We start from the raw sequence: 16,610 nt of genomic DNA, 5'->3' as shown, positions 1-16,610 counted from the left end.
AAAGCATGAAGGCATCGCAGCGACTGTAGAGTACTCCTGCATAGCCAAGTGCAGCAGCCCATGCCAAATTATATATCGTGTATATATATAATCCTGGTTTTTAGGTCTCCGAGAAAGGTTCTCTGCTGTAGCACGGCCTTTTCCATTGCTCGATCAGATACTGTTCCTCTTTCACGTAACATCACCAAGAGCGAGAGAAGCATTGACCTAAAATGTAATCATTAAGGACCGCGGCATGCGTATCAAGCGAAGAATCATCAATCGTATATCACGAGTCGATAATAGTGGCATGAAACCGACAAACTCTCAGATCTTCGAGAACAATGATCTTGGCGGAAGCTGGGACCGGGCGCATCGAAGAATTTGAATACGATATCGAGAGAGAAGGCAATCTGAAGGCGACAGAATCTGAAGCAGGAGAATTCCAGCATCGGATACTATGTACGGGAATTCTCGCGGCGGTGGGCGTAGATCAGACTGGTGGAGGGACTGTTATTCGCGCCAAGCGTAGCTTAACTCAATGCTGCCTAAGACAACCGGACGTTAGCGCGACTTTATTAGGAAGGTTATTTTCCCTTGATAGGAAGGTAGATATACAATTCTAGCAGGACCGTCGCGATAGTCACCAAGTGTAGGCTAGTCTGAAGCGCCGGACGGGTGTGATTGACTCGCGGTGCTTGGAACGAGTGAGTTTGCGTCCCAACTTCTGCCGCACACAAAGGGGTAGACATTGCAAAGTTGGATGGGTGTCAAATTTGCGACATGATGATCAGCTTGACAAGGTAAACATGCACCGATAGAATGGTGGAGGGCAAATTGAATGTCCTCACTGGTGCTGAGGAGGGATGGGTGGGGAGCAGCAGCGAAGCTTAAACTAAAAGCCGAATTGGAATTGAAGAAAACTAGAGCCTCAGGCACAGAATCCACGGGATGTGCATCATGTGAGTCATGATTTCACTAACTATATAACATATCTCGGCCGGTTCAATAGCCACAATCCTATATACAACTTTGCGGAACCTGTGGTAGGCAACACCATTTTCGCGCCAGCTGATTTGCTTATACCACCGGCCATCCACTGGAAAAGTCGATCGTGTTCCACCCAAACTGCGCGTCAGAATCGGCATACCCAATCGTGGTATTCATGTAGTGGTAGTAGAGAACCGGACCCAGGTTAGGATCATCATACACACCCCTGAACCATATTAGCATAGCTATTAGTTGGGCAGCTGCAGGATCACTTACTGTCCGCCAGGGCCATAGACTTCGCCGTGGCTTTCGAGAACCATCGTGCCCCCGCCGTCCGTGCATGCCGTGCCATCAGCGTCAACCTTGACATCATATTAGCTTTGCTTGCTTATCTAGTACTTGCTCTAGACGTCGGATGTACTTACGAAGTCACCAGTCGGGGAAGTCGAACGGCAGACCTTGATGTGATACTCCTCTCCGGAAGCAGGCATGGACGTATCATATCCACAGCAGATACCCGCCGAGTAAAAGAGGTAGTAGTAGTCACCGTACTGGAACATGTATGAACCCTCCTCTGCATGAGTACCGGACGGGTCATATGCGATATTGTAGGAAGATGAGGCAGCTGCAGTGGGGGTTGACTTCATCGGGACTTGGTAGAGATCATCCCAGAACGACCCAAAGTTGATGTAGTAGGTACCGTCGGCGTAGATCAGGTTGGGATCAATTGCATTGTAGATCTTAGCAGAAGAAGATTTGATGCCAGTGGAGCCATGATCGGTCCAAGAGTCATATTCCATCGTCTCAGACGTTGCCAGTCCGATTGCGGAGTCTTGGGATCCAAAGGTCGACACGGCGTAGTATACATAATAGAGACCATCTACGTAGGAAACATCTGGCGCCTGGGAACGTATCAGATAGGCCGATGATACTGGAGTGAGACATAGTTACCCAAAGATCATCGTTGCCATCCAGATCGATGGACGATCCATCCGGAAGCATAGATCCAACACTGGTCCATGGTCCTTCGATGGATGACGCAGATACGTAGGAGATTTTGTTTCCGGTGGAGAAGAGAAAGTATGTACCGTCTGACTCTCTCCGGATTAAACCGGGGTCGTGGGTGGTACAAACACCCGAGCATGCTCCGGGATTGGCGTAGCCATGCACGAGGCTGGCCAGCAGAGGGACCGAGGCAATGGATAGGAGCTGATACATGGCTATCAAGACAGGCGCTGTCACCACTGGATGACTTATCCGAAGCATCCAGATCAACTGTTATATATACAACCATCAAACAACTACGAATCCCACCGGAAGACTACTGCATCGATTCGTGGACAAAGTGGTTGTGCTTTCCGCCTGTCCGGAGCGACCTCCGTGATACTTTGGTCGTTTCATAAAGTTACAAAGTGCATTTTGAAAGAGCAATATTCCGGAGGCACCTACTGTTATTAGCCGATGACTGTGTCTGTAGCATGATTCGGTACATTAGGATGTAACAGTTGGTGTGCAGACAACGCTGACGCTGGGTGGATAAACTGGCCAACACGTGGGTTGTGTTGGACGTATCTCTCTATACAATAGCCAGTGTGAGTTACCAGGAGTATTATGATGTCAGTGACAGGGATGAGATGGACACCAATCCTGCAACATTAGTTGTTCAGGCATCCCTAGCGTGGTCTTGAGGACCCTCAAACTAGCATAAGCACACGACATGGGAACCTATAGCTACGCCCCATGTCACTGTCCAATCTGCGGGAGTAGTTTCCGGCCTTAGCCGTACTCTGACACTGGACCATCCGGATCACAGTTTGTTTTCTTATCTATCATCAACCGGTGACATTCAGGGGGCAATCAATAACTGTCTCCTGAGGGACCAGAGGTGCGTGTGGCAGAAAGAGAAGAGAATATTGTCTCAGCTGCGCCCCTTTCACTCGCGGCTCCTCAGGATTGGCCCATGCGAATCTTGGCATAACTTTGCAGAGATTCTAGTCCACATCCCGCCGGCTTGAAGAAGGCCATCTGACGAGTAACGGATCCCACATGTGCCAAACGTGTGTAATCGTGTAGGCAGCGTAGCCAGTGCAGGTCCGCAGGTATTAGTTGAAAGCACTCGCACTTTGTTGATACGCGCACGTCGACCACGCCAGAAGCTGAGGAAGTTGGGAGAGAGCACACGTCCTTTCCCTGGTGGAGAAGCTAGCGTGAGACCGAAACGTAAATGGAAACAAGGGAGTGGGGTTCTTCAGCGATGGGTGGAGCCGAAACTGAGGACTTGGAAGGGTTTGTACCAGAACACAGGTATCCTTTTTGAGAAGGTCTAGAGAGAGTCGTTACGGAGATTCCGCGGGCATGATCCAACTCTCGGCCGATACGAAATCACAACCGATTCTTAGTAATTGTTGTGAGGTCGATGTAGGACATTGTGTTGAAATGCATCCAGATGTTGACTATTCTTGAAGGCGAAAATTTGCTGCCTGAGGCTTCCATATTCACCCAACCCAAACCAGGCATTTTAGAACACGAGCTTCAATGCAGTCCTAATCACATCACATCCCTGATCTACACACTGCCATGCCACATCTCCCGGACACCGTCGGACACGACAAGTCAATAAACCTCACTACCTTAAACACACGCCCATTCTCCTAAACCCACAAACATTGGGCATGCATGACCTGAACAATGCGGGGAAGGATTCCCAACCCTGCACAGCACATGCATTAGTCGATCAGAACTAATTACTATCCTCACACTATAATAAGGGACTCCGTGCGGACTTCCGCGCGGGCAAGTTGATCATATGGCCATACCCGGAAGGATTATCTCACGTCTCAGGAAGGGATCTACATCTGATTCGATCGTGAGTGGCTATCCCACCGGGATGAACATTGCTGACGGGCGCTCTTCACGGGTTGAACCTACTATCTAGGAGTACCTTCGTATGGAGTAGATAGTAACACGCACGCTGGGTGTCTTGTATCATTTCTGAGTTTGTTGGCTGGTTTCTCTACCAGCCTTGATGAGCGGGAAATATACATCATTGGATGCTGGGGGAGAGTGAAATTGGTGTACCGAGGTGAAACCAGAGGTACTAGGCACAGTATTGTCCTGGTACATCCTTGGAAGTCACGGAGCCTTCCACATAAGGCAATAATCCGGTATGAGCAAATGAAAGTCTAATTTGCTGCCGTATGGCCCATAATAAGCGGTTGGATGGGCAGTGTTGTCCGAGCTACGAGCACTATCAGCCAGGAATGTACTTCTTTTCGGAACATGCTTACGTCCACCAATATCTCTGGTCTCAAGTCCTGTAATGAGACTCATGTATAGCTGTTGAATGCAAAAGTAAGGTTCCTTGGTGCCGTGGAAGTCTGACATTTAGAATGGAGTAGACTCGCCGAACCAACAGCTCATCACGTAGACTCTCCCTGTAATCTTGCACAACTTTGACTTGTAATACAGACCGGTTCGTTCCGCATTGCAGAGAAGATAAATGAACTACAACGGACATCTGAATGGTCATCTGTCGGATAAGTACCATTAAGTACCTTGATAAATCTCATAGAAACAATTTGTATGTTAAACCTCAGAGGTTGGGATACATTTGGTTAACCTCGTAAACACATGCAAACTCCATTTCCTTCTCAGCATATCAGATATTCTCGAAGTCCGAAACACAAACCGCATAAGCCATTTCCCCACGACCAACGAACCAGATGAATGACGCATCGATGAGCGACATAGGTTCCTCGAGACGTCGATCGCTTGTAGCGCACACTCGAAAACCGTCAAAGATAATGTGGTATGTCAATGTGCACCACAGCAAAGGGTTGTAGAAGCTACCTAATCACCGATTAGGCCGCGCTTTTCCCTGCGCCCCATAAAGCTGAAGTACCACGTGGGCTCCCCATGTTTCACCCGGCAACCGGTATCCCACTTCTTCAACTCATTATGCTTCCAGTAATCCTGATCTCTGTCACCATCTGACCGTAGGTCCTTACTGATATCCATACAGTCCAAGCAGAGTCCATGAAAGTACTCTGCTACTTTTTTGGCTGCTCGCAAAACAATAGCGTCCCAAGCTGTGTTACAATAACTGCACGGTCTCACTTTTCCAGACAGAGGGTCCGTAAGCTTTCGCATTTTCGTTGCATCAAACAAACGCAGTCGTTCGAGCATCTTCTTAATACTGTCGGTTCTCATTGACTCCTCCAGCGGCCAGACATCTATTCGGGCCAGTTCCCGCAAGTATTCAAAGACAGTGAGTTCTTTGCACACACAGTTCCCATACTTGAGGATAGTCGCCATTTGATCGTGTAGCTCTCTGTGGAGGATGTTGCGTAAGCGCCCACGGGCTGCATTGAGCTGTTTTTGAAACAGATGTTATTGGTCCATTCAGAAACAAGGTAGTGAGGGACTCACGGATGATGCGTGGGGGAAGGTGCATCCTTAGAATGTCGGTGGGATTATGTTCGGTTATATGGCCTACACACCCGTAGACCAGCTTCCTGGTGACCGCCATGAAAGCAGGGGCATTGTCGAAGACGAAGCACGGATACATCAATTCCCTCGAAAACCGAATGTAGTTATCTATGTTGATGCGCTTCTGGCTTTCTTGTTCCCACCAGGCCTTGAACCAAGAACTCAAACTTTTCTGATCAACATTGTACTTATCGCAGGACATTATAACGTGCCACGTCCCCGCAACAGTAACTGAATCAAGAGGCATGTCATCGAGGGTGCCGTGAAGGCTGCGCAGGAGAACTTCCATGCCTGTGCAGTTGTCCTCCTCCAGGGTAATTTTCTGACTTCCTGACTCAAGCCAGCGAGCGTGACCAAACATTGCTCGAAAGTATTGAGCTTCGAGTAGCTTGTTGCGCTCGACTTTCATTGAAACGCATTTTGTTATCTCCTTATCACCAATCCACTGCCTAGTGTATTCTTTGATGAGGATCTCGGTGTCCGCGTTGGAGGAGATGGTTATCTCCTTGATTTTAGGGTCAGAATTCATCTTGAATGTGGCCTTGACGATGATATAGAAGTAGGTGAAGGGAAACCAAGACACAGTAAGATGCTTCGGGGTGAGGTTCAACTTGACTGTAGGAACGAGGATCAGAGAAGATGCTCAAGTGAGATGGGAGAAGTTGGAGGCGATGTCAAAGTGAAGTACGTCGGGGGCAGCGTGTTGCTCTTGCAGGCATCACCCGGTCACGAGACTTGTAGGACGAAGTGAATGAGAACTGCTAACGCCCAGCCTCTCTGGTTGGAGGACCCACGTCCCAGTGAGCAATACACTACTTAGACAGAGAACGTGCTCCAAGTGATCCAAAAGTTGTCAATGTCAAGGAAACAGTGCTTGTAGGCGGATGACCTTTGATTAAGGAGCGGTGGCACTAGGTATGCAACATACGTTTTGGGCGTTATATGTTGAGTAAGCTTAACTGAAAGTAAGGTGACTTTGGGGTGGTATGAGTGTGAAATTACTGTCGGGACTTAAGAGTCCATTGGTACTCAGATCTGGCTACCAGCGATGTTCATCCTCGGATTCGATTCATCGGAGAAAGTGAGAAGTCTTAGACTGAAGTTGAGTTTAGGGTGAGCATAAGCTAGCTCGTAATCCTCGGAAGAAATCAGTTGATGGAATTCATAGCCTGGAGTGACGAAGGAATTGACAAGCGGTTGAGTAGGGTTGTGAGTCAGTAGCAGTTCTCATCTCCCTTTCTGATCATCTGGCTGGTGGGTATTTTTTCGGTTCTCCTACAGCTCTCCAGGCCAAATACACCTCAGAAGCCCAGATAATCGAACGAGACTGGAACCTAGACGAGGGTAATCCCATTCTCTACCGAGAAAGCATCCTAAAATGGGTAATTGGTTGCTACATGATGTGGGAACCCAAGGAAGTCAAGATCACAGCTGCCGAGAATTGTCGAACATTCTTTAATCTACCCAGTATGCCCATTCCTTCCCCATGGCCGTCCTCAATAAGGAAACTGAGGTTACCCTCCTCACCATGTTTGAGGGACCATACGCCTTGGCAATTTCCTGCATTTGTTCTTCTAGCTGTTCTGAAGGAAAGATCCAAAGTGAATGACTCGGTAACAGTCAATACATTATTCACCAAGGAGGCATTAAGGGACCTTGGGGAGATGGAAACCGCCTGGCAGAATCTAGACGTCAGTATTCGCTTGAAGCTTGAACAAAACAACGACACAGCAATGGACTGGGTGCCTGATAAGGCTGTTCCACTCCTCCAAGCCCTCTTTCCCAGGGACATTCCCATATCCGATTGCGTGGGCGGCAGCAAGCCCGATGCTTAGGACAATAACTACATAAATTTCATTAGTTTAACCCTACACATAGGCTTTCTATCAAGGGTAACCGTTTATTCGCCCAACGAAATAATTAGCATCAACTAAAACTAGCAATCGACCAAGCAACCTATTGTATCGGGATATTCACTGTTTTCTGGCACCCCACCGTCTCCTCTTCTGCCCAGACAGTGTATATCCATGGCATCCCTTCTCTTGTTGATGTTTCTAGGAGAGTCTGACGAACATCGAAGATGTATATTAAAACAAGTCATACGCCACAGGTTGATACTCCGACTAAACCTTTATATTTCAGGATTATAGACAATATTTCTCTTGGCATTGGATTTAGCGATAACAAAGTTTGACGGAGAAGGACTGTACATTTAAATTAGCTTCATCATTTGCCAGACTGGTAGGAAAGCTCGAGCCGAGCAGTCCTGCAAGCACAAATTGTCCTGGATTGATAGTTCTGTGATACGCATGGAAATGTACAACCAGGGGTCCAAATGCGCTCTAAATACAATAACAGAAGGTGTCAGCGAGTCAGAGAATGGCGCAAGCACCCGTTTGCTCCACCGCCTCCGATAAAACCACCCCGCATCTACTGCAACTCAACAGCCTATCTCAACCTTCACAATGACACTCAATCCTACCTCTTTTACTTCTATTCCCGTCCTCGACTATGCTCAGGCAAAATCACCCGAGAATAAACCCAAGTTCCTCGCCAACTTGCGCAATGCCTTGGTTAATGTGGGCTTCTTCTACCTCATCAACGCCCCGATTGCGCCTCGGGTGCGCGACGAGCTGATCGAAAAGACATTCCACATATTTGATCTGCCACTGGAGAAGAAGCTGGAAATCGAAATGGTCAACAGTAAGCATTTTCTGGGATACTCCAGACTCGGAGCAGAGACTACAGCCCGTCAAACCGATTATCGAGAACAATTTGATGTGCGACCGTCGCAACCTCGTCAAGATCACTTGAGACTGACGAAAACAGTTTGCGACCGAGTTGCCTCCCCCGGCACCAGATGCGCCTCTATACCGTAATATCAGAGGTCCGAATCAGGTACGTGATGAAGATAATTTTTGCAAAGCATCATATACTAACAAGCACAGTGGCCCGACGAGACAGCCATCCCTGGCTTCCGTCACGCCGTGGAGGCATACCTAGCGGAGATGAGTCCAATTGCCGAGGCATTCAGGATCCTCATCGCAGAAGCGCTGGATTTACCGCCGACAGCACTACAGCAATTCTTCGAGAATCCAACACAGCAGAAGCTAAAACTGATCAAATATCCACCTCCAACTACTCCATCCGAAGCCCAAGGCGTCGGAGCCCATAAGGATTCTGAGTTCTTGACTTTCTTGCTTCAAGCGACACCGCATACCGGACTCGAGGTGCAAAACAAAGCCGGAGAATGGATACCTGCGCCGCCAATGCAGGACTCGTTGGTCGTTAATATCGGTCGCGCGCTTGAGGCTATCACGGGTGGAGTCTGCACGGCCACAACGCATCGAGTCAATTTGGAAGCAGAGAATTTTGTCGATGCGCAGGGTGCGCCGCTGGGACCGCGGTTCTCTATTCCTGTGTTCCAAGGCATGAGTCTGGACTTGTCGGCGGAGAATATCTCCCTTGAAATCCCGGCGCATATCAAGGATCTGATTAAGGATGATAAAGTTAGGTCAGATGCGGAGGCGACCTTCAACAAGATATTTAAGGGACGGGTGGGCGAAGGCACCCTTATACACCGGGTCATGAGTCATCAGGATGTCGGGCGGCGGTGGTATCCGGAGTTGTTGGAGTGGGCTTTGGGCGAGTATGAGAAGTAGCAGTGGTATTGGGGGAGATACACTGAGCTTGTGCTGTATACAGCTGACACTGAGGTAGCCTAATACAGATCTAAAAGGTGTTCAACTCCAAGAGAACCCTCAATGGGTATAGCGTCTTATGCACCAATGGTCATCGACAAGCATATGTTCCCAACTCAGTGATCAGCTAGTCCACATCGTCTACCTCCTGTTCATCTTCCGCATCTACTATATCATCACCCTCGCCCTCCTCATCACTATCATCCTTCGTCTGTTCCTCCAACACCACCGTCAAGCAAATCACCAAATACACCTCCCCGGTCGTTCGATTCTTTAGCACATACCGCAACACGTTATTCTTATCACTGACATATTTCCCAATATGAAAGCTAAACCCGGGAATCCGAATGGCGAACTCTATCTCATGTCAGCCTCACATCTAGTCCCATAACTGCCTCAACTTCATATAGAAGATAGCGGAACATACCGTTGAAATCCAAATACCCATTCCCAAAATCCGCCGCATACGTCCTCCCTTTCTCAAAGACAAATCCCTTTCTTCTCTCCTCATTCTGAAAATGGGATCTTCGTGAAGAGGAGCTATCAGGAATATTATACTCTTTCCGAGCATCCACACCAGACCCTGTGCCGCCTTCTTGGACTATGACATTGTCCTCATCCCCACCAACTTCCTGCTTATCTCCAATCGAGAACTGGTTCCACGACGCCAGTCCAGGACTATATAAATATGGCTTATCGGCGTATGCGTCACCGTCTAATGACGGGTCGAGTGTAGATTTGACTATCTTCAGCGCCGTGCCAAACCCAGTGGGTAGGTATGAGCGGATCGGATGGTCGAAGTCATTTCCGAAGATGAGGTCGTTGCCGTTTACGTCATGGGTGAAGTTGATTGTGAAGGTGAGGGAGAAAAGGTTTTGGTTGAATGGGGGGGTGTCGAAGTAGGGGTTGGTTTTGGGGGAGGTGGTTGGGTAGCCTGCATATGATGTGTTAGTAACAGTATTGGTGATATTGTATGAGGGGGGAGGGTGTAAATACCTGTGTAGTCTTTGATGCGGACCCAGAGATTGCTGGTTAAGTGGTCGCTTTTCAATTGTAGAGGAGAGGTATTATTTACAGTGACGGTTTCGTGGGTTTCTGGTGTGTAGGATGTGCCTGCGATGACTTTCAGGCGCTGGTTTTGGGGAGGGGCGCTGGAGAACATTATGGTAGTGATTTAGATGTTCTTTGGATTATCTACACAGATGATATGATTTCAGAAGGTCCAAGTGAGTTCTTTATTATATTAGAATGTTGCAAGATAGCAATGGTATTTGCTTCATACCAATGGTCTAGATTATGTTGAGTAGCTTTCTACCTTGGAGTGTCTGAAGCCGTTGGCTGCCGGAATGACGTAGTGCATCTCACTGTAATCCAGATTAGATATGACGCATAGTTATGCATCCTTAGTCATCCATCTTTATGCGGGATCCCTCTGGACTAGATTACGGGTGATCATCTCACCCACCACTCTATCATTGTACAATGCGAGAGCATCGCATAATAAGGCCGACAGGACAATGGCTAAAACATTCCCTTTTTACACATCTCAAGATGGCCCTGAAAATCAAGTCATGCACGACCCTGAGTGCAACCCTGTTTTGCACTTCGCCCCAGCCACGGCACCACAGTGACACTATCCTGATATCATACTTACGCGCGAAGTCAATTAGCTAGCCCTGCAACCTTAATATCTTCCGCCAACGCACCCTACGACTTTTCTAACTCTGTCAAACCTCAGAATCGCTTCAATCCTAAACAAAAACACAAACACGAAATGCAGTCCGTTCTACAGCCCATTCTTGGTCCCAAAAAGGAGATCCATGATCTCACCGGCCGTGTCGCCCTTATTACTGGCGGTGCGCTGGGCATCGGGTCAGTTTCTACCAGATTATATCTCAATATTGACTAACACTAGGGAATAGGTACGAGATTGCCCGCGCATTCGTCCTCAATGGCGCCAAGGTATACATGACCAACCGCAAGGAAGAGCAAGGCCAAGCTGCGATCGAACAAATCAAGAAAGAAGCCGGCGAGAATGCGCAGATTGAGTGGTTTCCCTGTGACATGGGCAACCTGAACAAGATCAAGCAGGTGTTTGAAGATTTCAAGAAGAAGGAAGATCGATTGGATCTTGTGCGTTCACTCACAATATCCTCGAAAATGGCGCAGCTAATATTGGCGACAGCTTATCCTCTCAGCCGGTATAAACGTCAACCAATACGGCGAAACACACGATAACATTGATCGCCATTTCGAGGTCAACTGGCTGGGCCAGTTCTATGTCGTGAATCTGGTATACCCGTTGCTGAGAAAGACATCCAAGTTACCGAATACCCCTGCGCCGAGGATCGTGTTCGAAACGTCGGAGCAGCATCGCATGGCGCCTAAGAACGTGCACTTTGCGACGCTGGAGGAGATCAACAATCCCGAGGTCGGAAATTTGGAGCTCTACGGTCGGACGAAGTTGGCTATCATTCTTGGAGTGAAGTACGGACTGTTGGATCGGGTGATCAAACCTAACAATGATAATATCTATGCGCTGTCTGTGCACCCGGGTGCTGTAAGTTTTGTCATTGCCTCTCTGCTAGAAGAGTCTCGGCTAACATGAGAACAGGTAAACACGGCAATGCAACAACAATGGAAAGACGCATACCCCGGCCTCCTGGGCAAGCTGCTAACAACAGTCATGCTAGCAGCCGGTCGGACACCCGAACACGGCTCCTTCAGTGCACTATATGCAGCGACAAGCCCCGAAGTTGAAGAAAAGGGCTGGAACGGATACTACTTCAGTGACCCTGCACAGCCCGGAAAGGAGACTGCCCAGGCGTCGGATCCTACATTGGGTGCGGCATTGTGGGACCTGAGTCACAGGATCATCAAGGAGAAGGTTGGCGATGATGCCATTGTCGACTGGAATGCGAGTGCGTGAGGGGATGCAGCACAGCGATAATTGTATGTTACGATAATGATGAATTCAACTAGATTGTAATCGTATTGCAAGTTGCTCTCCAGTGGGGTATTACCGTGACTTTTCCAACTACTCTTTCTGTTGTCCTCCACATAAGAACCATCTCCCAATCCACATCAATTTTCTGAAAATCTGGCATATGGTTTCTTCCTAGGAATATCCTTATCTCCGCCGGACTTAACATCAACAATTGCACCATTACCCCCTCCGGGGTCTGCATCGAAGCGCGGCCCCGGCCCGTAACCGGGCTCCCAGGCCCACCGGTCTCTGCTTGAGCAATCCCGACCAGCACGGGAATTGGTCACTACTTACTATCCCGTAGGTACTCGCTAAAAGCCGGGCGGAAGCTATCTCCGGCAATGAGGATCTCCAGTCAGCCTACGTATAGATAAAGAGATAACCCCTCTTGATCTCATCTCGATCAATTCCACCCGACTCACCATCCAAGATACACCAAATACCAAAACAATGACCTGCGAAGCCTGCCGCACCATCCCCCCCGTGATCTCCTCAGGATACACACCCAAGGGGACTTACACCCAAATTGCCGATCTAAAGACATGTACATCAATCCCCCATCCCATCAATAAATCTACGAGACCCACTCACACCACTCTGAAACTCAAAATAGATATAACCGGCCCCGCAACAGCCACCACCGGCATCATCGACATCTACGACATCTTCGGCCTCTCGAACCAAACCATCCAGGGCGCAGATCTCCTCGCCGCACGACTCAATGCCCTCGTCCTAGTACCTGATTTCTTCCACGGCGAGCGGGCAGATCTCGCGTGGTTCCCGCCCGATACGGAGGAGAAGAAGGCGGCGCTGTTTGGGTTTATTCATACGAAGGCGGCGGTTAAGGATAAAGTGGAGGTGGTGCGGAGGGTGGCGGAGGATGCGAGGGGGAGGTTTGGGGGGGTGAGGAGTTGGGGGGCGGTTGGGTTGTGTTGGGGTGGGAAGGTGAGTATTCCTTTTCTTTTTTCATACAAAGGTGGAGGATATGGGTGATGCTGATGTGGGTTTGGTAGGTTACTGCGCAGGTCTCAGGACCGAATTCGCCGTTTGTTGCGACGGGACAGGTGCATCCTGGGTATGGTTCCTTTTTCCTTTGGGTTGCTGGGGGTGGTGGCTGATGGAGATACTACGTAGGTTCATGGATGTCGAGGAGGCTAAGAAGTTGACGGTTCCGCATATTGTGCTTGCGTCGAAGGATGAGCCGGTGGAGGCTGTCAAGGGGTACGCTGACGTTATTGCTGGCAATGGTATTGGTGGTGTTGTTGAGACGTATCCGACCATGTGGCATGGCTGGATGGGTGCTCGTGCTCAGTTGGAGACTCCGGAGGGGTTGGCGGAGTATCGGCGGGGGTAGGTTGCCACTATCTTAAGAAGAGAGATTATCTGACGATGGTATAGGTACAATCAGCTGGCTGGTTTCTTTGAGAAGTATCTCAAGTCAGAGGCGAAGATCTAGATAGTTACTAGATCAGGAGGAGAGACAGGAATGGTATATATATTGTGAATATGTACATCACCCAGTATCATATTTATGGGGTATAATTTCTAGATATATAACTATTCCTGCCATCAATCAGATAATAGAAAGCTATATAGGATTCTATAGATGGTAAAGTTGCTGCACCGGTAGAAGACTCACCCAGCCGAATCGACCCACGTGGTCGGGCGCAGCCGCCAACCAACTCCGACTCCCACGTTATCCCAGAGCAACCATCATATGATCATGACAGCCCCCCCCTCCATCCTCGTCTTCGGTGTCGGCAGCGTCGGTGCCATCTACCTCCACCAGCTGCAACGAGCCGGCTGCACCGTCACCGCCGTCTGTCGCTCCAACTACGACGTCGTCGCTCACCACGGCTTCACCCTGCGCAGTCCCCGCTTCGGCACCGTCACCTATCGTCCCGACCACACCGTTCGCTCCGTGCACGATTGTCCCCGCGATATCCAATATGACTATGTGCTTGTCACAACAAAGGCATTCCCCGGTCGGACGCCCTCCCTAGCCGATCAGCTGCGACCGGTGCTTGAAAATCACCCACACACCGCCATTGTCCTGGCGCAGAATGGTATCGACATCGAGAAGGATATTGCGGATGCGTTTCCCTACAATCCAGTCATCAGCGGGGTAGTCTATCTGCCCACTGTACAGACAGAAGCTGGTGTGATCGACCATGCGGAGCCCCTGGATCTCCTAGAACTAGGGACGTATCCGGCTCGCGCGCCGGAGGAACATACAGGGGCGGCGAAGAAATTCGTCGACTTGATGATAAAAGGAGGCGGGGATGCAGTGCTGTTCGAGGATATACAAGAGGCGAGGTGGGCGAAATTGCTGCTCAACGCGGCATGGAATCCGATCTGTGCGTTGTCATTGTGCACGGATGGCGGGTTCTTGCTCACTTCGGAGCCGTTTGCGCGTGACTTGGCCTGGGGGATTATGATGGAGATTGTGGCGTTGGCGAGGGCGGTTGGGATTGCAGGGGTGGATGAGGCGGCGGCGAAGAAGAGGTTTGCATTGGCGGAGAGGAGGGCCAAGGAAGGGACAGGGAGGGAGATGAGTATGCTGCAGGATGTGAAGATGGGGAGGCCGTTTGAGGTTGAAGCAATCGTGGGGAATGCCGTAAGACTGGGGAGGAAGTGTGGGGTGTCGATGCCCCGGTTGGAGACGGTGTATGCATTGGCCAAGGGGAGGCTGGATGTGTTAATGGGGTGTAGAGTTTGATAAGAGGTGATCAGTGATCTACCCCTTCGACTGTAGACGTAGATTGGATCCTGGTGTGTGCAGGCTGCATGACAGATATCTGAGGCAGTGTGAAAGTGCCTGCTGCTGTGTGAATGCAATCTTTCACCTGCACACTAGACGCGAGGGGGTGTTACTCTTTGACATCAGTGACAGCAGGCAACCACCAGGCTGGACAGTGAATGCACTGCTGCCTCACTCAAAACATCCGGTCAAAGAACAGCCAGCGAGAGAACTTTTCCGCTTTGCAGCCATCATCCTCTCGTTACTACCAAATCTCTCACTACCATAAACATCCGCTCACTACTATCAAACTTCCTCTTACTACTACCGAACTTAACGTGCATTCAAAATGGACGAATCACCCTCCGACTCCTACGACGTCTACCTCACCGAGCAGCACGGCGTGCGCAACCACCTGGCCATCTTCATCGAAACCATGCCCGACGCGGAACCCTTCTGCAACAGCGGTCGGCTCTACCATGTGGTGGGCACCATCTTGCGCGGCATGGACTACGGCCATCGCAACACCCCCGATCCCGAACTGCTGCCGGGCTATGTGATGGACTCGAAGCGCAAGATTGCCGTGATCGCCAGAGACGACGTGATCCGATTTGAGCGGGAATGTGCCGAAGAAATCCCACCTCCCCCCGCTCAACTGACCCTCAGTGGGAAGCCTCTGAATCGGGCCGTGCCTTTGTATCGCTGCACCGACTGGGTGGAGGACGTGGTGCATTTGGCCTTGGAACTGGGCATCTTCAAGAGAGATGAGAAGGAGGGCGAGTTATACTTTGGAAGGGAAGAAGATTGACCAAAGGAGACTAGGGGGGTAATCTAATCCAATTGTGTTGGTTGGAATGGAATGCAATACAATTGGGGATGGATGGGGTCCGGAGTGTGTCAAATAAATGGAAAGCAGCGACAGTATCCACCGGGTCTGGAATGACAAGTCGGGGGGAAGCGAGGATGGCTGATGGCTAGAACCGTGGCTTAACATGTTCTGGAACGGAAGGGGAATGCAAAGCAGACAAACAGCTGACATGTCCTGCCAACCACGGATAACTGGTCGGATGGAAGTGCCGAGTGGGTGTGGATACTCCCTTCATACTAGTACAGTTGACTGGTGCCGTTATTCCCGAATTTGAAGCTAGTCCAACAGTAACCCTTACTAGTCTAGTCCGTCAGTCATTTCAAGTTTATTCTGGTTAATCCCTTCCCCTCGGTTGGGTCGGTCTCCATCCACAGTCCATCCATCTCCCTGCTATACTTAGTATCTCTGTAATCTGGCTATAATTATCCCTCATTATAGTCCGATCGATCATATCTGGGGATAAGATCCCAGCTCAATCTCCCCTTCCCCAGCTAGTAGTATCTATTCATGATTGAACAGGGACTGCAACGGCCAGTGCCAAGGGGCGAAGCTTTGTGGTGGGGGCCGATCCGCCGTTGTTTCAGAAGCTCCTTTCCTTCAGGGGAGTCTGGCCCGAGGAATTCTGCTGCATCCTTCACAAATGAAGTGATTTCCCCGTGGAGACGTGTTCCCTCAATATTCTTCCTCAATGTTCATGGCATCCAATCGAGTCTCTTGCAGCATTGGGACGTGTTCGTGGCCATCTACGTAGCGACTAGAGCGTCGAACCCCTCCCAATCGGTAGAGAGATCAGCATCTGGCCGGGAATAACATCATTTGCTCGGCGCTTCTCCTCTTTTCTAGTGGGTCAACACACCC

The 16,610-nt window shown here is 49.7% G+C and overlaps 8 protein-coding genes across 8 annotated transcripts; 5 read left to right on the top strand and 3 right to left on the bottom strand.

Annotated features, from left to right (window-relative positions):
• Positions 1-991: 991 nt before the first annotated feature.
• BO85DRAFT_427449 (arabinan endo-1,5-alpha-L-arabinosidase) lies at positions 992-2,187 on the bottom strand (the record flags this gene model as incomplete). The annotated part of the gene is made up of 4 exons (XM_025658154.1): positions 992-1,195; positions 1,246-1,331; positions 1,395-1,871; positions 1,921-2,187. The coding sequence occupies 4 exons, from the start codon at positions 2,185-2,187 to the stop codon at positions 1,060-1,062; spliced, it is 966 nt and encodes a 321-aa protein (XP_025512340.1). The 3' UTR covers positions 992-1,059.
• A 2,631-nt stretch (positions 2,188-4,818) lies between these two features.
• BO85DRAFT_378884 (uncharacterized protein) lies at positions 4,819-5,986 on the bottom strand (the record flags this gene model as incomplete). Its single annotated transcript, XM_025656316.1, is given in 2 exon segments — positions 4,819-5,340; positions 5,354-5,986. 2 exon segments carry the CDS (start codon positions 5,984-5,986, stop codon positions 4,819-4,821), a joined length of 1,155 nt encoding a protein of 384 aa, XP_025512339.1.
• Positions 5,987-6,943: 957 nt separating this feature from the next.
• BO85DRAFT_491135 (uncharacterized protein) lies at positions 6,944-7,292 on the top strand (the record flags this gene model as incomplete). The annotated part of the gene is made up of 2 exons (XM_025663695.1): positions 6,944-7,025; positions 7,078-7,292. 2 exons carry the CDS (start codon positions 6,944-6,946, stop codon positions 7,290-7,292), a joined length of 297 nt encoding a protein of 98 aa, XP_025512338.1.
• A 612-nt stretch (positions 7,293-7,904) lies between these two features.
• On the top strand, positions 7,905-9,328 carry BO85DRAFT_103539 (isopenicillin N synthase family dioxygenase). Its single transcript, XM_025653795.1, has 3 exons — positions 7,905-8,237; positions 8,287-8,355; positions 8,406-9,328. The coding sequence occupies exons 1-3, from the start codon at positions 7,923-7,925 to the stop codon at positions 9,117-9,119; spliced, it is 1,098 nt and encodes a 365-aa protein (XP_025512337.1). The 5' UTR covers positions 7,905-7,922; the 3' UTR covers positions 9,120-9,328.
• A 50-nt stretch (positions 9,329-9,378) lies between these two features.
• BO85DRAFT_329815 (DUF1769 domain-containing protein) lies at positions 9,379-10,290 on the bottom strand (the record flags this gene model as incomplete). The annotated part of the gene is made up of 3 exons (XM_025655436.1): positions 9,379-9,515; positions 9,586-10,092; positions 10,155-10,290. Coding segments are annotated over 3 exons (780 nt in total), but the record flags the coding sequence as incomplete, so codon positions are not given.
• Positions 10,291-10,679: 389 nt separating this feature from the next.
• BO85DRAFT_452344 (short chain dehydrogenase/reductase family protein) lies at positions 10,680-12,152 on the top strand. The gene is made up of 4 exons (XM_025660805.1): positions 10,680-11,030; positions 11,081-11,291; positions 11,344-11,718; positions 11,773-12,152. Exons 1-4 carry the CDS (start codon positions 10,933-10,935, stop codon positions 12,085-12,087), a joined length of 999 nt encoding a protein of 332 aa, XP_025512335.1. The 5' UTR covers positions 10,680-10,932; the 3' UTR covers positions 12,088-12,152.
• A 155-nt stretch (positions 12,153-12,307) lies between these two features.
• On the top strand, positions 12,308-14,863 carry BO85DRAFT_471176 (2-dehydropantoate 2-reductase; the record flags this gene model as incomplete). The annotated part of the gene is made up of 6 exons (XM_025662454.1): positions 12,308-12,688; positions 12,758-13,089; positions 13,170-13,219; positions 13,279-13,494; positions 13,543-13,572; positions 13,852-14,863. Exons 1-6 carry the CDS (start codon positions 12,595-12,597, stop codon positions 14,861-14,863), a joined length of 1,734 nt encoding a protein of 577 aa, XP_025512334.1. The 5' UTR covers positions 12,308-12,594.
• A 185-nt stretch (positions 14,864-15,048) lies between these two features.
• On the top strand, positions 15,049-16,106 carry BO85DRAFT_103486 (uncharacterized protein). Its single transcript, XM_025653793.1, has one exon. The coding sequence runs from the start codon at positions 15,234-15,236 to the stop codon at positions 15,690-15,692; it is 459 nt and encodes a 152-aa protein (XP_025512333.1). The 5' UTR covers positions 15,049-15,233; the 3' UTR covers positions 15,693-16,106.
• The last annotated feature ends 504 nt before the right edge of the window (positions 16,107-16,610 follow it).

Source organism: Aspergillus piperis (assembly GCF_003184755.1).
Source record: "Aspergillus piperis CBS 112811 unplaced genomic scaffold BO85scaffold_19, whole genome shotgun sequence".
In the NCBI taxonomy this organism is placed as follows: domain Eukaryota; kingdom Fungi; phylum Ascomycota; class Eurotiomycetes; order Eurotiales; family Aspergillaceae; genus Aspergillus; species Aspergillus piperis.
The sequence above is the reverse complement of the archived record's forward strand: the minus strand, read 5'-3'. Positions and strand labels throughout refer to the sequence as shown.

Coding starts and splice junctions, on each gene's coding strand:
- BO85DRAFT_452344 (XM_025660805.1), top strand. CDS start 10,933: ATGCAGTCCGTTCTACAGCCCATTCTTGGTCCCAAAAAGGAGATCCAT. Junction 11,031..11,080: donor GGCGGTGCGCTGGGCATCGG/GTCAGTTTCTAC, acceptor ACTAGGGAATAG/GTACGAGATTGCCCGCGCAT. Junction 11,719..11,772: donor TGTCTGTGCACCCGGGTGCT/GTAAGTTTTGTC, acceptor ACATGAGAACAG/GTAAACACGGCAATGCAACA.
- BO85DRAFT_103539 (XM_025653795.1), top strand. CDS start 7,923: ATGACACTCAATCCTACCTCTTTTACTTCTATTCCCGTCCTCGACTAT. Junction 8,238..8,286: donor ATTATCGAGAACAATTTGAT/GTGCGACCGTCG, acceptor TGACGAAAACAG/TTTGCGACCGAGTTGCCTCC. Junction 8,356..8,405: donor ATATCAGAGGTCCGAATCAG/GTACGTGATGAA, acceptor TAACAAGCACAG/TGGCCCGACGAGACAGCCAT.
- BO85DRAFT_103486 (XM_025653793.1), top strand. CDS start 15,234: ATGGACGAATCACCCTCCGACTCCTACGACGTCTACCTCACCGAGCAG.